The 21,568-nt window shown below is 39.2% G+C and overlaps 1 protein-coding gene across 2 annotated transcripts in view; it reads right to left on the reverse strand.

Annotated features, from left to right (window-relative positions):
* Positions 1-411: 411 nt before the first annotated feature.
* Positions 412-21,568, reverse strand: part of KCNK10 (potassium two pore domain channel subfamily K member 10) — a 67,077-nt gene continuing 45,920 nt past the window's right edge. For both annotated transcript variants that reach the window (XM_042791103.1, XM_042791104.1), the window contains exons 6-8: positions 10,676-10,862; positions 7,373-7,515; positions 412-5,360 (exon numbers count right to left, since the gene is read on the reverse strand). In XM_042791103.1, coding sequence (XP_042647037.1) covers positions 4,737-5,360; positions 7,373-7,515; positions 10,676-10,862 — 954 coding nt within the window. In that variant the 3' untranslated portion in view covers positions 412-4,736. The remainder of the gene's footprint in view (positions 5,361-7,372; positions 7,516-10,675; positions 10,863-21,568) is intronic.

Raw genomic sequence — 21,568 nt, forward strand, 5'->3', positions numbered from 1 at the left:
CTTCTTATTCTAGGTTAGTACGCAACATAACATAAAGCTTGCTCTTTGCCTGTTATTTATTTTAAGTGGATGATGGGAAAAGTGAGTCTAGCAGACATCGTGCAACCTGACAACACAAATAAGCCCCTGAGAAAACCAAAGCTGGCAAACAAAAAGCCCATGTACAGCAGAAACTCAAATTCTTCAAGAAAATGCAGGGGGTTAAGGACAGGGGTTTTTAAAACCCTGAACTCACAGACAGTTGTGGGTTAGAGAATTTTGCAGGAAGTCTCTGGCATAGACCACTAATGGCTTTGGCAGAAGCAGACTTGTACTAGAGACATCATAAAGCCAGACAGCAGAAGCTCTGATGATTTATAATTTCACAGCAACAAACAAAATCAGATTTCATTAATATAAACCACTGCAGGTTTTATTTACTATTATTTCTAATAACACTTATTAGAAATAATTTTCCCTATTAAAGAATAATGAAATCCATAGACTGTCACATGGATGAAGTTACAAACCTTTTCAAATCTGCTCATGCAAAATCTGCACAACTTCAGTGATGGTCAGTGGTTCAGGAGGATCTCCAAAGGAGCATGCCAGAATACTCCTGTACAAGACAGTAGAAAGTGGGAATGCAGAGCTGAAAGCTGTAGGAAAACAGAAGCTGAGTTGTCCTCTATGTGTGAGGGCTGTGGCTACAGAAAATCCATGTTTCCTTTGTTCTTTCAGGTCCTAATTCCCATGTCAAGTCACGCTATGCTCAGGGCAGGATCTAAGAGTTAAAGTCAGTAAGTCACCCTTTGGTTTGACTTTTTGTTTTCAGGCTGCTGTGAAGTGTGTAATTTAGAGCAAGGAGTTTTGGATATGGTTCAGACTACCTTTTGCTAAAACTTTCAATAATGGTGGAACAGCCTCACTAGAAATAACTTCACAAGTTTTTTATAAATATTATTAAAAGCTAAAGGATGAGAATTTTAGCCATAAAAACACTTGATGTTTGAATTAAGATTCTCTCCCAAGCTGTTGCATACAACTAAAACCAAGGGATGGCCTTTAAAAACGGGAGAAGCAATTTAGGACATTAAAACGTTATTTTAGTTGCCAGACATTTCTGTTTGTCCCTCTATGCAATACAGCATTTGTACTTCCCATATTATAATAGAAATTATGTATATTGAGGTATTTAATAGGCAGTCATATAGGAGAAATTATTTACTCCAGTAGCAGACACAGCTTTCTCAGCAAGTTTCACAGACACAGAAATGAGTGGGAATGAAAAAGAGCATTTTGCTTTCATGTAAAAGGTCATCAAACGCTCTGTTCAGTATCGCAGTGGGAGTTTATTCAGCATCACCCATTGTCCCTGAAACTGTCATATCCCAAACCAGCAGTTGCTGGAGACACAGCTGATAAGATGTCAGCTGGGGACTTCTGCACGGCCTGGCCGGGCAGAAACTGGACACACACACCACCAGCCAGACTCTGGACAGGGGACAGACTGAGACAAAAGTTTAGAGATGAAAGTTTAGAGGTGAAGAATATGCCAAGATTGCATTGTCCTTCTATCCCATCAGAGCAACCAGTTCTGAATCTGGTCACCAAATTTTGCCTCCTCAGTCACTTTGTCCGTGCTAACTTGTTTTCCATGATTTGACACTGTCCAACTCCTTGATCACACAGACTTTTGCTTTCCCTGACCCCAGTCAGCAGAAATGCTCTGGCTGTGACTAAGATTTATATTTCACATACAGGAAATGCATCTCCCATATCCTTACAGCTGCCTGTGCATCTGTGCAAGGCTTTTCATTACAGGCAAGCATTTCTTGCGAGAACTCAGTTGAAGAACAAATAACACTGCATGCATGATGTTGGTTTTGGCATCTGGTAACCAAGGAGAAGCGTTAGCATAATCTGTATGTATTCCATGCTTTCAGAGTCACATGAGATGCTTTCATGTGCCTGATCCTTCATACAAGCAAAGTGCAGGATGGTGTAACCAGGCAGTGTTTTAATACCTTGACAAATTGCATGTCTGAGCTCTTCTGAACCTTGTTTGGAATTCAAAAGTAAATCTCGGTTGTAGCTTTATCTCCTAACTTCCCACCAGGCCACAGTAAATCCCCAGATCTGAGCAACGTAAAACCTTAGTATACCAAGTATGCTTCATCTACCCTGGCCCTATGGAATTATCACAACAAGATCCACCGTATTTCTGAGTCAGACTACAAAAGATTTGCTCACGTGTGGCACAAGAGGCTGGACATCATCCCAGGCCTGCCCAAAACGAGGGGCAGCAGGAGGGTCCAAGGACTCCCATGCTCAAACAAACCTGCTTTCTGCTGGTGTCTGCCTGCAGCCTGAGGACGGGCTCTGAGCACGGACACAAGCTGCCGTCTGCATCACTGAAAAAAGCACAGCGCTGCATGGCACAAAAGCCTTCAGGAGCCATGGCAGCTCTTGAGTCAGATGAGAAATTTCCTGGGGGCTGGGCTTACTGCCATGCCTCCAGTAAGCTAAAGCCAGAGCACAGCCCTGCACCTTAAGAAATTCACCGGTGAACTAAACAGAATTCAATTTCTGTTGGATCTCATTGAGTTAAAGCAATCCCAAATGACCTGAAATTTTTCAAACATTGTTTTTTCATCCTTAATTTTCAGGCAGTTAACAAAATTAGAAAGATGATATGATATTTCAAGTGAAGTGAACCAGCAGACAGAACATACTAAGAACTTCTTTCCTCCTCTCTACTAGTGGTATTGGGCTCACTCCTAAAAACTGTGCAGTCAATTAGATATACAAATATGCATACTCAAAATTTGCATTTCCATTGCCATGCTTCCGTTCACAGCCGTGGCAAACATGTATTCAAGTGACCGGTTAGATTTTGAGTTGGCTCATTGTGCATAAAATCTCAGAAACTATCCCAGAAAATGAAGCGTGCATTTCTGTGTGTGCAGACATGGGCATGCAATTCCAAAAGTCTGTGTCTGTATGACCTGCGAGTGTCTGTATGTTTGACTACCTTGTAAGACTCGGCCTGTCTCTGCTATCTACATCCATGCCTACTTTAAGCCTACGGTTTGAACTGCAGGATATTTAGGACTTTGTGAAGGCGCAGGGAAAGCATCACTGGTGCAATCATGTATCTCATTTCCAGCATGCAAAATCTTCTATCTGCAATGGCAAACACAGTAGCTCACAGGCTGAGGCTACCAAAATTTAGTGTGTTTTGCAATTCCCACTCATTATTTTGCAGCCTTTTCTTTGAATATTTACTGTGAAGTCAAGGGACGTTTGTATTTCTTACATCCAGATGTCCAGACACCACAAAGGATTTTTTAAAAATGCCCACAGTTTAGTTACATTTCACTTTAGTCTAGAAATGCAAAGAGCTCATGTTTAGATTTTATCAAGAAAAGAGATAGCAAATGTCAAACAAAGTACCTGAAAGGAAATAAAACAAATAATTGAAAATACTTGTTAAAAAAGTTACAAAATATGACAGCATTAATGGCACTTAAAGCTATAAGCACTTAAAAGATTACCACCATATTTTTCTCAACTTCTTTTCCTAAATTTCTTTTTTCTTTTTTTTTTTCTGAGATTATGACTGCAGCTCATGTTTAAACCGAAACCCAACAAAACGGGTAGAGAGCCCTGAGATTCTATGGTTGCCCTGGCCCTCATTTGAATAGCATATATACTCTTATGCCTATTTTAAAATTTCAGATTCAGCTACAGAGAACAGCAATTTGCTGACATGCAAAAGCTATAGCTTTCCTTCTGTCTTCATAGTCTTACAGCATTAAAACTGAAGGTTTTTTTCCAGTGGTAGAAAGTGTGAATGAGAAATTCTTTTAAAAAAACAGCTGGCCCACTGTTTTATACACCTAGCCAAATACCAGTAAATTAATGTTATTCTTCTTTTAAACAACATAGCACAAGATGTTGTATTTTCTTCATATGTACTTTCTTGCTGTGAGTTTACATTGAATATTTCCTACATGATAAAAAAATCCATTTGTTTCTTTTCCTTTTGTTTTGTTTTTTTTTTTTGTCGCTAGTTAAGATAAATACCCACAGAGTTTTTTTCTTTTTTTTTTTTTTTTTTTTTTAATGAAAAGAGTAATCCGACCCTTAAATATGTCTGTGTTGATTTTTCAAACCAGCACCCAGCTGGTGGCTGTGTCCATGGACATTCTTTTGGAGTTTAGAAAGATAATGCATCTGATTCAAAAATGGAGAAAGAAAAAAGATCTAGCTTGGATCACGTGCCAAAACATAAATTAAGCCTTACTGAAAGTTTCTAATTCACTCCAATCATTTCTCCTCTTTTTAATCACCAGGGAAAGGCTTTAAGAATGCATACTCCATTACAAAGATACACTCTTTTTCATCCCTTTCAGACTCTCTTCTTATACAACTGCCCTTTGTCTAACATTATGCCATGGTAGGAGGAGCACTCTGGTGATATTGCCATGGTTCAGTCTCTTCCTTTGTGTCTTCCCCTGGTAATCTTATACAGGCTGAAATTTCCATGTGCGTAGCTTTCTGTTGCCATTCTGCAGTGCTGTGTTCCTGAATTGTTTTGGCAGAGCAAGCTTGAGTCTTTATGGCACAGTGAAATATTCTTCGATGCTATATAATTCAGACTGAATAAGGAGTCTGTATAAGGCACGTGTCTCAATATATATATGTATATAAAAACACTAACATTGTTAATTCAAGTCAAGCATCTTTTACATTTAATTTCTGTCTTCAAGTAATGCTTTGTTTTCATGTTCCCTTTCTTTGGTTTCATTGGGGATCACTCCATTCTCCAGGTCTGAGTGCTGCTGGATGCAGCTGGTCAGGACTGCAGTGCTAGAAGAGTTCTCAGAATTACACATCTTCTCTGTCTCCTCTTCCTTTTTTTCTTCATCCAAGGAGTAGTTTCGGAAGGTCTCATAAATTTTACGCACATCCTCAGGGATGGTCTTTTTGAGGTCTTTGTTTTTCCTTTTGGTCATCTTAGCAGACGATCCAAACTTGTTAATGATGTTGTCCTCGGATGCCCCCTGCCCATGCTTGTTGAGCTGTTCTGACCCTTTAAGGCGCAGGTTGTTAGGCCTGTTGTTGATGCTTTCCTGAGATGAGGCCTTGAAGCGTCCTGTTTCCAAGGCAGTAAAGACAGAGCGCTTCTCTGGAGAGAGCATGTCCAAGGAGTGGGCTCGCTGGTCCAGGCCCAGGCGCCTGCGCTCCATGCTCCGGATGGTGGCTGCTCGCTGAAGTTTGTCGTGGATCTCCACGCTGAGCCGCCGCCGCGTCTCTCTGAACTCGGCCGTCACGTTCGCTTTCCACTCAGCTGCATGGGCTTTTATTTCTCCGACCTTTACAACGACAGGAAAGAGAAATTCGTTTTAAAAAGAAAAAGCAAAACGAAGCGACGGTCTTTCCTGTGGAAGAGCAGCTCAAGCACTTTCTCGTCTGGTGTAGAATCAGAGACCGGTCCCAGCTCCAGTGCATCCATCTGGACCCAAACTTCCACAGAAAAGTGGCTATACTGGGCAAGCTCTAAACACACCAACTAGTGACTAGCTAATGGCTTGTGTGGCATACAACTTGTTTGCCTATTTCTCATTTTGCCACCCTGTACATTTTATAGCTATGTTACGTGATGGGAGGTGTTCATGCTAATCCCTCCTTAGTTAAAAGCAAAATTCCTGACTTACAATGTCAGTGGCAGATGGTCAGCAGTGAGCAAAATTAATCACCTATAGTTATACCAATATGCCTCAGGACAGCACAACAACCAGTGTAGCAACACAGTAATATATTTTCCTGTATCGCTCATGGATGGAGCTTTTAGTCCCACTGAAGGTTCTGTTCAGTTCCACAGAGCAATTAACGTTGGAAATACCTATTAGAAAATTTCGAGTGGACCTCTGACTGACCCAGTCTAGGGTTCACTCTTAGGGACAAATGAGGCTGTCTTTAATGGAGGTATCCGTTGCATAACTGTCCAAATACCACTCTCTCGAGCCAGCTGGAGGAGTTCTGTGTGGGCACCATGACCACGTCCTTAAAAGTCTTACTGCTTTGGTCTGGTTTACTCCTTTGCACCAAAGAGCAGAATAATGGCTCAGAATAAAGCACCTGTATGGCTGCTGTATTGAATAAATATTTATTCCAAAATGAGAAAAAATAAGGTAAATGACTGAGCAATATTTCAGTCAACACAGGCCTTTTCCAAAGTTCAGCTAAAGGAGAACAGATTCAGGAGTACGATATCTGCAGAAGATCACCAAAGTCAATAGTTTTCTTGGGCTGCTGTAGCCAGAACTCAGTTTCTGCATTCAGTCATCCACAAGGAAGTCATCTTTGGTTCCTCAGGCCAGATGAGCAGGTGCCCATTTATAACTGTATTACTTGTGGCAGCAGGCATCTCACGTTCACCATGAGAGATCAGATTCCCACCTATAGGTGTCTGCTGATGATCAGCCTAACAGCCAAACACTTTGTGATGCCCCTTTTATTCACGGAGATGCACAGGGGATGCGTTGGGCCTGAGGTAGCACAGATGCCTTCATAAATTAGAAACAGCAGTACCCCTCTGCCAAACTTTGTCTATGCCTGCTCTCCAGCTAACCCTGCCAGGTTAGCTTTGTTAGTAATACAGGAGGACATTGCCTTAAAAATTGAAATTATATTATTAATGTCCTCCACAATAAGCTTAAACTCTAGAGTCGTGGGAATTGCCTTTTATTTTCCACCCTTATTTCAGTGAAGAATTAGCAATACTGTCTTTGAATCACAGAGGTCATGTTCTGAATGATTTTAATCATGTTCTCCTTGATGCTGACTACTCAGTTTCTTCAATTTTTAATAACATGGTACTCGGTAAGGGGCCTGAATCTAAACTCTTTTTCAGAACTATATTCCCTGACATAGAGAAAGGTGGGAAAACTCAATATTATATAAACCCTGGTTTAAAGGCAGATTCTTGTTTCATAATGAACAGAGCCAACTAATGTCTTCAAAACCTATGCATGTCCAATTTTTAAAGAGAGAACACTGACATTTTTATCACAAGATTGTAGCTAGTTTCAAAGTGAAGCCTGACCTCTCTTATTCCATACTTGCAATCCTACTGATGTGTTCTATGTATTTGGTAGTACTGATAGAGGTCTAACAACATAGGTGGCTTCACTTGCTTTTTTTCCTCCCTTTTTGAAGGAGCTAAAGATCAGAGCTGACTGGATACCAAAGGCAGCTGGTGGAGTAAACCACGGGGAATATTGAGCATTGGTCATGCAGAGAAGCATCCTTCTTTAGACAAGCAGGAATCAGGCACTTAAGGCTCTCATAAAATGACAAATCACTGAGAAATCACTAGTCATACCTCTTCTTTTGTCTTCTTGGACAGGACTCTTAACCAGTCTCCAATCATACTCAGGACAGCAGCAAAATAGGCAAGTCCAACAAGGATCCAGAACCACACTAAGGGTTTATACCACTCCCGGTAATGGATGTCAGCATTTCCTCCTGAAATAAGCATATACTTATGCTTAGGAATCATGAGATGCCAAAATTATGACAAAATATCTGCAATTCTGAGAAATTCCAGAAAGTATTTATTGACTCTTGACAACACCACTGTAGTTCTAATAACAGACAAGAGGCCTGTCATATGGGAGGAACACAGTCTGTTCTTAATTTAAGCCTCTTTAAAATTACCTATTGTTCTGCTGCTATGTGACTGGCCAGAGCACCTAGTAAACACTTCTTCATATTGCTCATACTCTGAAGAAAGTCTGAAATTCCTACTTTGACAGTACTTGCATTTGGAAGAAAAAAGTTCAGTACAGCTAGTCTTCTTTATTCTGAACTGCCTGCAGCCTGGTAGCTGAGAAACTTTACCGTTCAACCCGCTTAAGTTATAGAGTTTCCAGATTTTTTTTGGTTTTAACTACAGGATTCAGAGACCTATGTGCAGGAGAAATAAAAGTAGATTTATCTTCCCCTCCAAATTGCGATATCTGGCAGGAAGCCAACCCTGAATCAGCCCTGATAATAAGGTTATACCATCTGCTTGAGTATCAGTTATAGGGATGCATTATCTGGTCAGTGACTTGAGAGGAGATATCAACCAAATGAAGCAAAAAATATCATATATTGATTTCATACAAGTTTTAGGATGAGCTGGTAAAACATGTGAGACATTAGGCAACTCCAATGGACTATGAAGAGCCTAAAATAAATGCAGTAGCAGCCAGGCTGCTACCTACCACAGAACAGAATAAACTTTTCCAAAAGAAAGCAACCACAATTTCATTTTTGAGAGTCCTAGTCCTAACACAGTGCTATTTGCACTGCAATAATGAAAGATAGTAAGAGTCAAGCACAGCCCTGAGCTGAAGAGAGAGTAGCAAAGAAGCCGCACAGCCACATCCCTCAATGCAGGTAAAAAACCACCACCCTTGGTGGTACCTGTGTAAATCTCTGCCTGAAAAGCAAGTCTACCAGGGGACTCAGGCAGAGGTTTGATATATTGCCTGGACTTCAGTCTTGGTTAGACCAGAACTAGACACCAGTCTGTACCTCTGTATGTTTACAGAGAACTTTTTGGATTTTCCCTCATTAAAATCACCAAACAACACAGTTCAGCATTTCCTCAGGAGCTTTCTGATATCTGAGACATTTCTACAGCTCTTTAGTTTTATCCAGACTCAGTATGAGTGTACATAGAGTGACTGAACATCCCTGTGGAAGCTCAGGCATTGGAGAATTGGCAGGGAAACAAATATTGGTGTTGATATTAATCTCTCTATATACGTCACATGAATCACTCTCTTTTTTCCAGTCTTTAAGAGAGGGAAACAGTGGGAGGTGGGGGCTGCTGTTGCTATGGCACAAGGAGGCTCTTCTGATCATATGTCCCTGAGGAAGCTTGTGTAAAGCAGATTGTCTAGATCTGTCTTGTGGAGTAATCAGGCGACTGAGAAAGTATGAGACCACTTTTTTGAGCCTTTTTTGACCACTTTTTTTCTGTTTTATTCAGGCTCCATCCACAATTGTATTTCTAACAGTAGTTCAAAAACTTTCCAAGTTTGGCAAGAGTTGGAACACATTTTAGGTGGAATAAATCATCATAGCTCCATTGATATGGTTTTACCCAATGCAATGTAGTATTTTCCCTTTGATGTCAAAAGGACAGAGATACAGAGAGTTTAAAGTGACAGAGAATAAAAGTCACAGAAAATCAGTCCCAAAACCAGCAATGAAACCCAAAACTCCTGGTGATTACCTGCCTTAAACTCTTATCATGAGATCACCTCTGAAGTTTTCTCATTCAGGGTCCTCCATTTGATTTTTGAAAAATCCTGGTTGTAGTAGCCACCCAGCTGTGGATTATATTCTTCTAATCATGTTGGATTTAGAACAATTTAATCTAATATTAAGGGATTTTTTACTATTATATTATTAAAGAAAACAATACCAGTGTGATATGCTTAAGAAACATATTGTGAATTATTCTTATTTCACATTGTGATACCACAAAGACAGAAGATTAGTGAGCTTCTCTTCACATTCCGTGGTTAAAACAGACCAAGCTTATACAATCACTTCTGTATCTGCTCGTAAAATGCTTCTTTTTCATATCTGGGACTCTCTTTGTTCAGTGCCTTTTTTTCCTCAGTAATTCATGTCTTCTATACCACTATGTCATAAAAAAATGGAAGATCAGAGTCTTGTCTACAAAAAGACTTGTCTACAGCTCTTCAGCAAAGAAAATTTTATATATCCCTGTAGTTTCATTTGATGTTTTTAACACATTCATATTTCACTGATTTAGAGAAAGTACAAGCCAGTATCATGATATGGCTGTTTGTAACACAGGCATCTTAATGCCTTTAATTAGGACCACTAACGGGAATGAGGTGTAGGGGTCATGCACTAACGGGAAAAAAAAAAAATCCACTTATTTTAACCACCACTTTGTTAGCAAAGGAGTAGACTGAGAAAAAAAATAAAATTTCTCCAGACAGCAGTCTTGACTCCTTCTTTGGAAAATGATAAGGATGGATATTTATAGTTCCTGCTAGTACTGTATAAATATTGGAGAGTATCCTCCTAGCACTAAGATGCATACCCCATTAGTCCTTCTCTTCCTACAGTGGTTTTCCTTAACAGGGCAACTGCAGTGTCAAATCCTGCCAAGGTTAGAAGACAAAATGCAGCTTCTGAAATGCTGCAGCTCCTGTAGTAGCAGCCCACTACTGCATCCAAACAGAGATTTCTCCAGCCCTATAGCTCAGTCTTACTTTGTAAAAGCTTCAACCATTCATAATTGTGGCTACTCGCTTCAGCTATCAGCCTCACATTGAACCCTAAAGGACTAATACAAATCTTTAATTCAGTGGGAAAGCCATTTGACTTGTGCATAATTCATTGCATGATAAAGGATAATCAGGACTTCCCAGGCTCACGTTATCTACTCTGCTGAAAGCTTGCAATCTGCATATGGCAAGACACCTGGATCTTAAATCAACCTGGTATCCTATTGCACAGTAACCCCAACAGAAACACCCGGCATCATTTCACTGGAATATAGTACATTATGAAAAGTCTCCTCTCTACACCAGAAAACCAATGCTAAGAGCCAAGGCCCTCGTGCACATCACCTCAGCTCAAAACTGCTCACCTGCCACAAAGTCACCAAAGCCAACAGTAGTCAGAGTGACAACCACAAAGTAGATGGACTCCAAGGCTGTCCATCCCTCGATGTGTTTGAAGATAACTGCAGGAATGGTCACAAAGACAATGCAGCCTGCCAGGATGAAGAGGATGGTAGAGATCACCCGGATCTTTGTTTGACTCACTTGCTTTTTCTAGAAAAAAGAAAGAACAAAAGAAATAAAATATTTTTTGAGTGGATTTTGGGGTCTGTGAATACCTGCGAATGGCAGACTGGTCATGCTAGTGTCACCTGGTGTTTCTCTTTCTGTGTTTTGTGAGATGATTAGGTAGAAAATAACCCTCCCTCCTCATTAGGGAGAGCTCTGTGTGGGTAATAGTGAACCTCTGGGTCTGGCCCCAGAAAAATGGTGATTCACAATTTCCATGCAGTAGATGGTTACTAACCTACCAGAAACACAACCTGGAAAAAACAGCCCTGAGCTTCAGAAAGGCTCCAGTACACTCCAGTTTGGGTTCAATGTGCAAGAAAAAGTACACGTCCACGCCTCCACACACATACATGTACACCCACATTGCTTCACCAGCCCCAGGCATTCAACAAGCAAGACCAAGACTGGAATGAAAATAAACCCTTTTTTTCGTCTAAAACCCTGATGTTTTATGTAGAAATAATTCATGCTTTGGGTTTTCTAGACTTTCTTTGACTCAGGATTTCCAGCTTTCATTCACAAATATGAAGGTTAAATCTCCTTCTCAAAACTAGATAGCTATATTATCGGTTCACTCCAGAAATAAAGGACTTCTGTCAAATACCAAACAACCTGAAATAAAATTACCTATGCAAATCCACACTGGAAAGCTCTTGAACAAAGAGTATGTGTGTTACTGGCTGCTATAAACTGAATACAAATATGAGCAGTGTAATTGCAACATTTTGCACTCCTAGATCATATAAACTATCACTTTATTTAATATAAACTTAGATTTTATTTCCAGTAATACTGATGCAAACCTGGATTAGCACAACTGATTAATTTATTTCAGATTTTCTGTGCTGTAAGTACACTTAAAATGCAGTAGATTTTCACAAAAAAACTTGGAAACTACTAAAAATCTTCCTGTGGATTAATTATAGTGGCAGTGTAAATTCTGTATTTATCCTGGAAAAAGAATGTGGATGCCACTGTAAACCACATATTTTTAAATTAGTTTTCCAAATCAAGCATCTTCCTTAACCCAGAAAGGAGATCTCATTTCAGATTAGGGCATTGCCTAGACAGGAAATAAGGTCTCAGAAGTTATCTTTATAATATACAGAAGGGATATTGCCTGAACTGGTTAATATCTAACCAGACTGTGAGCAGTACTACCACTTCCACTAAAGCATGAGTGTTTATTTTATAAGTGCAATGTCTGACAGGTGCAATGAATGACATCATTAGGCATTCATCTGACCTGGTATGCTCTGCATTTAAAACTCAGGTAGCAGAATATATATACCGTGTTTCAGAAACAGTTTTAGTTCTGAAACTGTTTGAGATAATCCCTATTACTATTTTTTTTTCTTTTTGTGTGTGTGAATTGTTTTATGTGTCTGGATGAACAAAAATAGTTAAATAGATTAGTAATATAATGCCATAAATAATATTAGTCAAATACAAGACATAGAAAAAACTGCCACTGAAGTACCAAGGAGAAAAACGATAAAAGAATAGAAAAATATTACTTGACTTCTTATTTCCCCTTTTTCTGAGGAGCCATTTTGAGCAATTTGCTAAAATACTAAAGGATGATCCAGCTTCTTTAAGAGTTACGGACACATACTCACAATGGCAGGATTTCACCTTCCAACGAAGGTGCTGATTTTACTCTTAAGGCAGTTAAGTGCTAAACAAGCAACATTGCCGCATATGACATCATCTTGCTCATATTAATTCAAACAACCTAATGTCAGTCTGCTCCAGTGCCAAGAGGGGTGAGGACAGACTTTCTCATGGAAACATCCTTATCAGTGGAGTTTAGTTAGTTTAGTTCTTACACATCTTTTCCATCAATGAGTGTGACCTTGCTTTTTCCTTGTTTTCTATTACATACACTTTCTCTTTTTCCTATTTTTTCTCTCTCTATGGTCATTAACTCAGGCACAATTTTTCTGACCTAACTGTTGACAGCAAAAGGACCAAACAAGTTTCTTAAGTTCCTAAGATAAGGCCACAGGGATGATATATATTCCTTCAGAAATAGAGTAGATATTGTTTTTTCCAAGTAGAAGACATTAAGCATGGGATAAAAAGATGCTTCAGCCACTTTTAAGACTAGACTAAATGCTAAATATATGGAACATATCTTTGTTCCATGAACAGCATATTTCAAATATGCATATTCCAAGATTTTGTAGTGTCACCTCCCATTTCACAGAAACTCCGCCAATATACAGTACTACTAAAACAAAAATAGCACTGGAACATTTGCTGCTTCACAGTGAGATCATATGGTTCCTCTGTCTTCCAAACATTTTCTTTTCTGAATTTCTGACAAATATCCCCAAGATTCCAAGCAAGTTGTTTACCTTTTTTGCTAGATGACCAATGGCATATTTCAGTGCTAATATACTGTGCCTTCATGGAACATGCTGTCCTCATCTCTTTGCAAGACTCTGCATTTTGGAGCACTCTTCCAAAGAAAACATATTTCTTTAACATTTCTTTTGTCCCCTTCATCTACTCTTAACTTTATGCCCTCTCCCATGCTGCCAAATATTCTTGGAACAGATTGCCTCTGCCCATGCACTAATTAAACAGCTTGCCTTCTAAATCACTTTCTCCAGTTCAAAATATTTTAACAAGAGGAAAGCCAGTCTTTGTACTCAAAGTGTAAAACAGATCAGAAATATTGGTTCTATTTTTCTCTCTGCCACAAATATTAGGCATGTCCTTAGTCAAAACATTTTTGCCAGGCTAGTGTAGACAGTGCAGATAGACATCAGTTCACACTTCTTGCCCTTCAGGTCAGTCAAATGCAAGCCAACTCTGGTCCAGAGCCTGGCACATACCTCAGAAAAGTGCAATGCCCACATTAACCTCACTGCTGCCTACACCTGTCCCTGGATTTCTTTCTAACTGGTTCTAGATTCTTCACATTCAAATGAGACTGAAAGGAAATGTATTTTAAATAGCACCTGCTTAGAGATAACATCTAAGAACAATATATGAATCATATATTGTTCTTAGACCAGCACAAAAGAGAGAAAAAGAGTTTAAAAGGAAGGATTAGCGGAGAGTAACCACTGTGTCCTGACCCCAACCCCTGTGCTGTTCACTGCCGCAGTGGAGGGACAGTGTGACCTGCAGCAATAGCGTGGGTGGAGGAGAGGTGTCTGGAGTGAAGTGAGCCTGGGAGTGAAAGGGGGAGGAAAGGCAATTTGAATGTTTTCTTTTTTTTTTTTTTTTTTTTTTTTTTTTTTTTATTTCCAAATACCCAACTCTGTAATTAAAAATTTATACTAACTGGCAATAAATTAAGTTCCCCGAGGCAAGTCTGGTTTGTCTATGGCAGCACTTGGTAAGTGATTTCACTGTCTTTGTTTTGACCCACAAGTTTTCTCACTCTTGTTCTTCCTATTTTCTTCCTGTTCCACTGCAGGGAGGGGAGTTAGCAAGCGGCTGTGAGGGTGCTTGCTGCCAGCCAGGGCCTACTCACCGCATTAATGAAGAAGCCAACACCCCTTGAAAGCATAGCAGCAGAATTTTAAATAACGTATTTTAAAATATATATGACATTTCAAACACCTCCATGGGTTAAGAACAGTGGTTTGAACTATTCCACTAGAAACAGGCTTCCCCACTCTGTCTAACTAGCTCTTTTGGTGCCTCAATGCTATTTTAATTCTCATGTGTTATAAGGAAGACTGCTATTGCTGCACAAGAAGATGCCAAACCCATGCCCTATTTCTTAACTGTAGTAAGTACCATAGAGGAGACAGATATAAAAAGCTGTAAGCACTCACATTTGTTACTAAGCTTGGGAGAGACAGTCCTGAATACATGCAAGGCACGGGTCAGAGTAAAGAAGGAATTTTTTTACACTGCTTTTTTTTCCCATTAAACCACACTTCTGCAGGGTGTTTGTCTAGACCCAGATGGAATATGCAACAAGCTTCTCACAGAGCAGAAGCTTTCTCTAATGTTATTTTTGTAAATTTCTAGGCACGGATCTTGCTGCAGTCATAATGTGAGTACTGATACTGTGTTATGAAAATACAGAAACACTGGCATGGAAATTTTCTGGGCTTGATATACCTCTTTTCAGCCTTCTTCTTCTCTCTAGAAGGAACACATAGGGCTTTCTGATATGCACCAACTAATTTCTGCATGCCGTTTATTACGCCATTGAAAAAACAAAAATAACAATAATGAACCCAAACCTCTGTTCTGGCTGAGCTGTGTTCAGTCCCCAAAAAAATAAAAAAGTTGAATAAGAGGGATCCATGTATATATATGCTTTCCTCAGACATTGGAGCAGACAAAGGACAACAGAAGCTCATGGCACAGACTAAAGCAATTTCAAAGGATGATTGCAGAGGCCGAATTTGGAATATATTGCTTCTTCCTTCCTTCTTTCAATTCTCTTGAGTTACACCTATATTCCCCTCTCCCAGTGAGTGCAAGAATGGGTTAATAATGGTTGTTCCTTATCATTTCCCTGTACCTGAATGGGTTTTACCTTGTCATTCCTGGTAACCCTGATTTTGATCAGTGTTGAGTCAATTCTTTCATCTTGGTCATCAGGGCAATTCAGAGGAAAAAATAAAATGGAGTTATGATGGTGGAAAGAAAAGTGCCACATAGCAGCAAGGCAAGATTTGTGAGTATATGCTCAGCATCTAATTAAGAAATGCACTGAGATAGAGAAAGGCAATTAGTGTAGCTAGATCAATGAGAGATCTAGTTATCTGTTGCATGACATGGCCACTTTCAAAGACTTAACAAGAAAAAGAAAATTGAACTTCATGTTGGAATTATCTCTTCTTATCAGGGTAGAGAAATTCAATATTCCTTTTTTTATCTCTGAGCTTTAATTTTTTGTTCTTATTTTGTTTTGTTTTCTTCCTCTACAGTGGAATAAAGCATCCAGATTCCTTCATAATGTTGAGTTTTCAGAACTTTTCCCTAGTGATTAGGAATGTAACAACATCAGCATTCTTAAGGCTAGAGAGGACATTTTGTTGGACTAGACATCCAAAGGTGAAACGGTGATCTTTTGAAACAGGGAGTATATCTTCAGGCTAGACTTCCTGTATTGGTTTCTAGCCTGCAGTTTTCAATTTCTGCTTAGTTTGGAATAACTGGCTAAGCAGCCTTCTCCTTCCCCTTCCTAGGTACAATAGCATACATAATTCTCTGCAAGAAATTCTTGCAGAAGCCTACAAAGCATATTTTGTATTTACCATGAGATTTCTTATAGACATTAACACCTAAAGATTGCAATATTGCAGTCTTTCTGGAGAAAAACACTATCTGTGGCTAGCCAATAAACAGAGTTCTCTCAGATAACTAGCCCACAGGGAGTGAATTTTACTCTAAGTGGGATAGAGATGCCAGAAGAGTGGAAGGAAAGTTAAAGGAGGAAGACAGAGCAGCTCCCCCCAGGCAAGAACATGGAAACAGTGGAAAATGTGTAACCCCTAGAAATGTCCTCCATGCCACAGCCCTCCCCCTGCTCCTCCCAGCCTTCTCCAACATTTTGCAGGAGCAGCCACTGCTTACCTGCAAAGGTAAAAGGAGGGCAGGGAGCACTTCCAAAAGGAAAGGTCTGGAGTAGGGTGAAGGGTGCATCAAATACTTTGTCCCATAGCTCAAAACAGTTCTTATTGCCCCAATGATGTGTATGTGCCGAGGAAAAATATGAACAGGTAAGTTACATTAGAGTGGTTAATACAATAGCTTGACGGTCCCAAAAGGTGGAGGTTGAATATGTACAGCAACATAACTGAATTCACCACCTTCATCCAGCCTGTACGTAACCTTGAAGTAGCACCTCTTGAATGGGAAAGAAGCACAGTCCTCACACCTGCGATGAAGCTCCATGTACAGGCACTCTCATGAAGTAATTTCTATAAATTGCTTTGCAAGATCCATCTTTGATGCTTCCCCAAAGGTTGCCCACAGGACTTTTTGGAAGATATTCTGATGAATACTAACAAAAATGTCTCTACATATTTGTTGGGGGGAGAGGGAGGATCGATAATTACTGTATTATGAGTGATTTTGTGTTGCAGTTGCATTTCTGTCTTGCTTTTCCTTTACTCCCTGTATTGCAAACTTAAACAATCTTGAGTTCAGGTTTTTCTTTAGGATGTAAATCAAGTTTTCAGGCATGGCAACACCTACATCAAAACCCTAGCACACAGGATTTGGTATTTCAACACTGCAACGTCAGGAACACAGAGAATTTTCCACAGCAATACGACCAAAACTTAAGGAAATAACAAAGAGCAGAATATTCACCATTAGTCCTTGGGAAAGAGTTTAACTTTCAGGCTGAGGGTTGAAAAGTTCACATGTTCTTTGGTATTAATCAGCAGCTTCCACTGAAGTATCTTATTTTTTAAGCTTCACACAGAGTATCTAGGAAACCCCAGCTGCTCAGTAATCATGCTTTCAGGTCCCAGTTGTCTTGTATTTCATGTGAGATAATTGCTTGAGACTCACAGCGTTTACTTCCAGTGAACTTCACTGCAATTAAAAGTTATGTGACTAATACTAATTTTAGCAGGAGGCAGGCAGGTGTAGTTTTACTCTTTAGATCAGTGGTTCCTGAACATTTCAAATCATAAAGGACTATTTAATATATTTCCTTAACAAGAACATTGGGATCCAGGATCTGTATGCCAATACAACTCCTTGACACTGATTATCATGAGATCACTCTGAATGCTAAGCTGGTTTCAAACCATATGACAGGTGGCAAAGATTCGGCTTTCATATAAAGAAATAGTGCTCATGTTTTTTCACCATAGAAAACAGAAAATAAGAAGGTAAAAGTAACGATAGCTTGCAAAAGGACAGAGATCATATTCCAGAGATTATCCCTGAGGTACATAAAAAATAGCCTGAGTACATTCAAATTAACAGTGGAAAAAAAAACCCTTCCTGAACACTATCATTACTCTACTGTTTTTATGTTCCACTTTAAGGATGATAAATCATTATCCACAGATCAATCCATCATCCCTAGAAGGGTTTGGAAACCCTTCTACTCAGTGTCAATTGCCAAATACTCTCTTACCTTGCACTTAAATCAGTTTTTTAGCCACTAATTGCCTATTACACCTGCCTTTGGTTTATTAATTAATTCTGTGTCAACATTCAAACAGGTGCTAAAATATCAAGCACCCTACAAAAAAAAAAAAAAAGCTGAAATAGATTAAGAAAAACCCTGAGGATAACAGATGATCTTAGGTTCATATACTACAATAACTGCAGTCTATCCACAATCAGGAAGCAATGTAAATTGCTTCCCAAATGAAAAATGAACTATTACAATTTACTGTAATACAGATAGATAACTGAACAGTGATAAATAGAGCCTTTATATTAATCATGGATTCTTGACTAGTTTTTGTACAATATTCTGTTTTTAAGAGCTGTAAAATATTATGGGCACTGCAGTTCAGTGACAAGAGTATGGCTCCAGTAAGAAGAATTATTGTAGGTTTGAACTTCTAATAATTTTAAATAACAAAGAAAAAATTAAAATATATTAAAAGGCCTCACATAAGCAGGCAAAAGAGTACAAGATTTCCTCTGAAGTGCCCTGTAGTCAACAGCTACGCTGTCAGAAAGATGTGTTACAGTAATACCAGTGATAATTACTTTGGGGGATGGACTTCAATGCATACTGAATTTCAGTTTTGGTGCACTGGAGCCGACTTGAGATTTCCAGATAACACTGTTCCCTGATAGTTTAAGCTAGTTTTAAGCCTGGTTTTAGAATAATCTTTCCTCCTCTGTTTATACAATCAACTTTTTAGTGAGACTGACTTGATTCTAAAATTGGAGCAATTATTATCTCTTCCTGGTGTTGACATGTTCTCACTTCTTAGAGCTGCTGCCTTCTCTTTTTAGCAGCTCCAGGGATGTCCTTTCAACTATCACCTGGCTCAGCACCCCCTGGAGTTCTCTTTAGAGGCATACTTACTTCAAGACCTTCATGATCCTCTCTTTGAAGTTGCCTCAGGCTGATTCTATACTTCTCGCAAGACCTTACAGGCCTAACTGACATCGTTGATAAAACCAAAGTGTTTAAAAAATCTTGCAGAGATGTCAATATCAGAATTTAACTGTTCAGGTTAATATTAACCCTTGAATTATATGCCAATTTGAAAGAGGATATTGACTTACAGGGTTAAATAATGCTGTGCTCCACAGCCAGCCCATGTAAACTTTAGACTCTAAACTCATAAACAGCAATGAAAACCACTGGATAAGAACAAATCAGCAAATGTTTGCTGCACTTAAGTTACTTTCCCTGAAGCAGATTAGCTGTAAGCATTACTAACTGAATTAAATACCCAGTTAGAGGAAATAAAATGCCAAAAGCTGAGATCCATAGATTTTGTCATGAATTTTTTAGTGCTAGCATACTATCTGAGCACTGTAGAAAAAAAGACTTTCCTTCATCTCAGATATAATGGAAGGGGAAAGCGATCCATAGAGTAAAACCAACATATTCAAGATCATACCCGGAGTCAGTGGTTGAACCTAAAACAGAATCCAGAGGCAAATTTCACTCTGGTGGATGAAGAGTCACTGCCTGCACCATTAGTTGTTTAGTTCACCCAGAGGATTATCATTTGCCTGTATCTGCTATTGAGCACTGGAGCAAGAGGACTGTTATAGCAAGTGATGATCAAAAGCAAAAATAAAACTTCCTGCTACCTTTCCATCACCATAATTAAAGCACTGGTTAGAAATGTAAAAGAAGATATGGCCTGCGACGTCTCAAGGAGAAAGATATTTCAGAGACAGGCATTGTAAATTTACTACTTGTGCCTTTCATCCTCCAGTTCAGCTCTGTAAGACTCTGTGGTCACACTTCAGCTAGACATACTAGAGTGAAGTTTCCAGATGGCCCTGGGTCTGGACTGCTCTGCATCCAAGAAAAGCAATTAGAACAACTCTTGTTAAGGACATTGAAGAAGTCCAGGCAGGAAGGAGTGGAGAGAGGAATACATTTGTAGAGTACGGAGAGATTAACAGTCCTCTTTGTAACAGGTAAGTTACTGATGAATTAGAGGAAAATATACCCAGAGCTTTCCAAACCTATCTCATCAATGAACTTCTGGATTTCAGGAATGTTCATGAATTTTCACTTAAACAGTTGTCAGGCAATATGTTTTGAGAGAAGGATTGAAACATGCTTCCTCGCTGCTGCCTCTTGTTTCTTACATAGTGAAACTCCTTCTCAAGAGGATGGAGCGAGGAGTGCACCCATCAGAAGTGATTCACAACCCCCTCCAGTGTGGTTGGATACACTGTTTGAATTCCATATGCTTAAGGAGTCACTGTGCTGAGGTCTTATTTTCCTGAGGGCAGCACATCAGCCTTAAATTGCTACAGACAAATGATTCAGAAGAGTCTAACATCTCAGCACTAACTGTGGTTTTAGACAGTTAGTTTTGGTCTAAATAAAGTTTGGTGAGAAAGACAAGCTGAAAAAAGCAGTTGGAGAGCATTTGCTGACTCTGGTGTGTCCGTGCTCAGTACGCTAGCTGCTGTATAGTATACTGCTCTCCCAAGCTGCTCTTTCTGCCTTGTTCTTTTTATAGTGCCTATGCAGATACTGCAAGTTATGGATTCTTACAGTACCTTCATTCCTTAACTTCATTTTATCATCAGCTAATTTACAAAAAACCTGTATTCAGATTTAAAACAGAGGAACTGAAAATTAAATTAAAATACCAGATTCGTAAGGCACTATGCATGTACTTCTGGCAAGCACTAGAGTGTATCTAGATTTTTTATTATTCTTACATTGTAAAGTCCATTTTTAAACAAATATGTTTTGTAAGGATTATAAAGGATAACACATTGCCTGCAGATCTCTTCTGCTAGTATTTGACTACGTGTGCATCCATAAACTTAGTGATAACCAACTGCAAAATTCAGATCTGGGTCTAGGTTTTGTTTTAAATCACCCCTAAACTTCAGGATGCTCAGATATGAAATGTACATTCAGGTGCACAGCTACCTGAAATAAATGTCACATATATATCTACACATAAACTAATCATTTGTGGACCTGCAAGCACCCCTTTTTTAACCTTGCTCAGGGAACTGTGACTCTCAGATCTCTAAGGTGTTACAGGCAAAAAAATGCATACATCCATTTATTCTGGGTTTGTAAATCAGTGCTCTAACACACTTCCTTTTATCTGTACAAGATCTCATCATACAAATCATTTCTTTCCTGAGCAAGTTATTCTGCTGTGTGGAGAGCAAAACAAAAGCAACTTCAAAGAACCAAATTCCCAACTAGTGAGAGAAGTACAGAATCACGGGAATAAAATGAAAAATGTTTCAAGCCAGCATACTCTATGCTCTTTGTAACATTTCTCTCCAAAGCTACATCACCTTTGGTCTTCCCATAACAAGGTGATCTTGTGTAAGAGGAAAGCATTTGTATAATTTCTCCCTCAAAATTTTCCTGCAGGTAACTTACCAAGCTCATATGTAACATTGCTTTTGTTGGTGAAAGGGAATTCTGAGAATTATGAGGGAAAATTTCCACTGCCATGTAGCGAGTGACTGCTTGCTCCTACTTTTCCATTCTTCTAGAAGTATCTTCATATCAGCTTCACTTAATTTCTATCATCCCTAACCAGTTCTTCCAAATT

The sequence above is a fragment of the Tyto alba genome, unplaced genomic scaffold, assembly GCF_018691265.1.
Source record: "Tyto alba isolate M040663 unplaced genomic scaffold, T.alba_DEE_v4.0 Super-Scaffold_18, whole genome shotgun sequence".
NCBI lineage: Eukaryota > Metazoa > Chordata > Aves > Strigiformes > Tytonidae > Tyto > Tyto alba.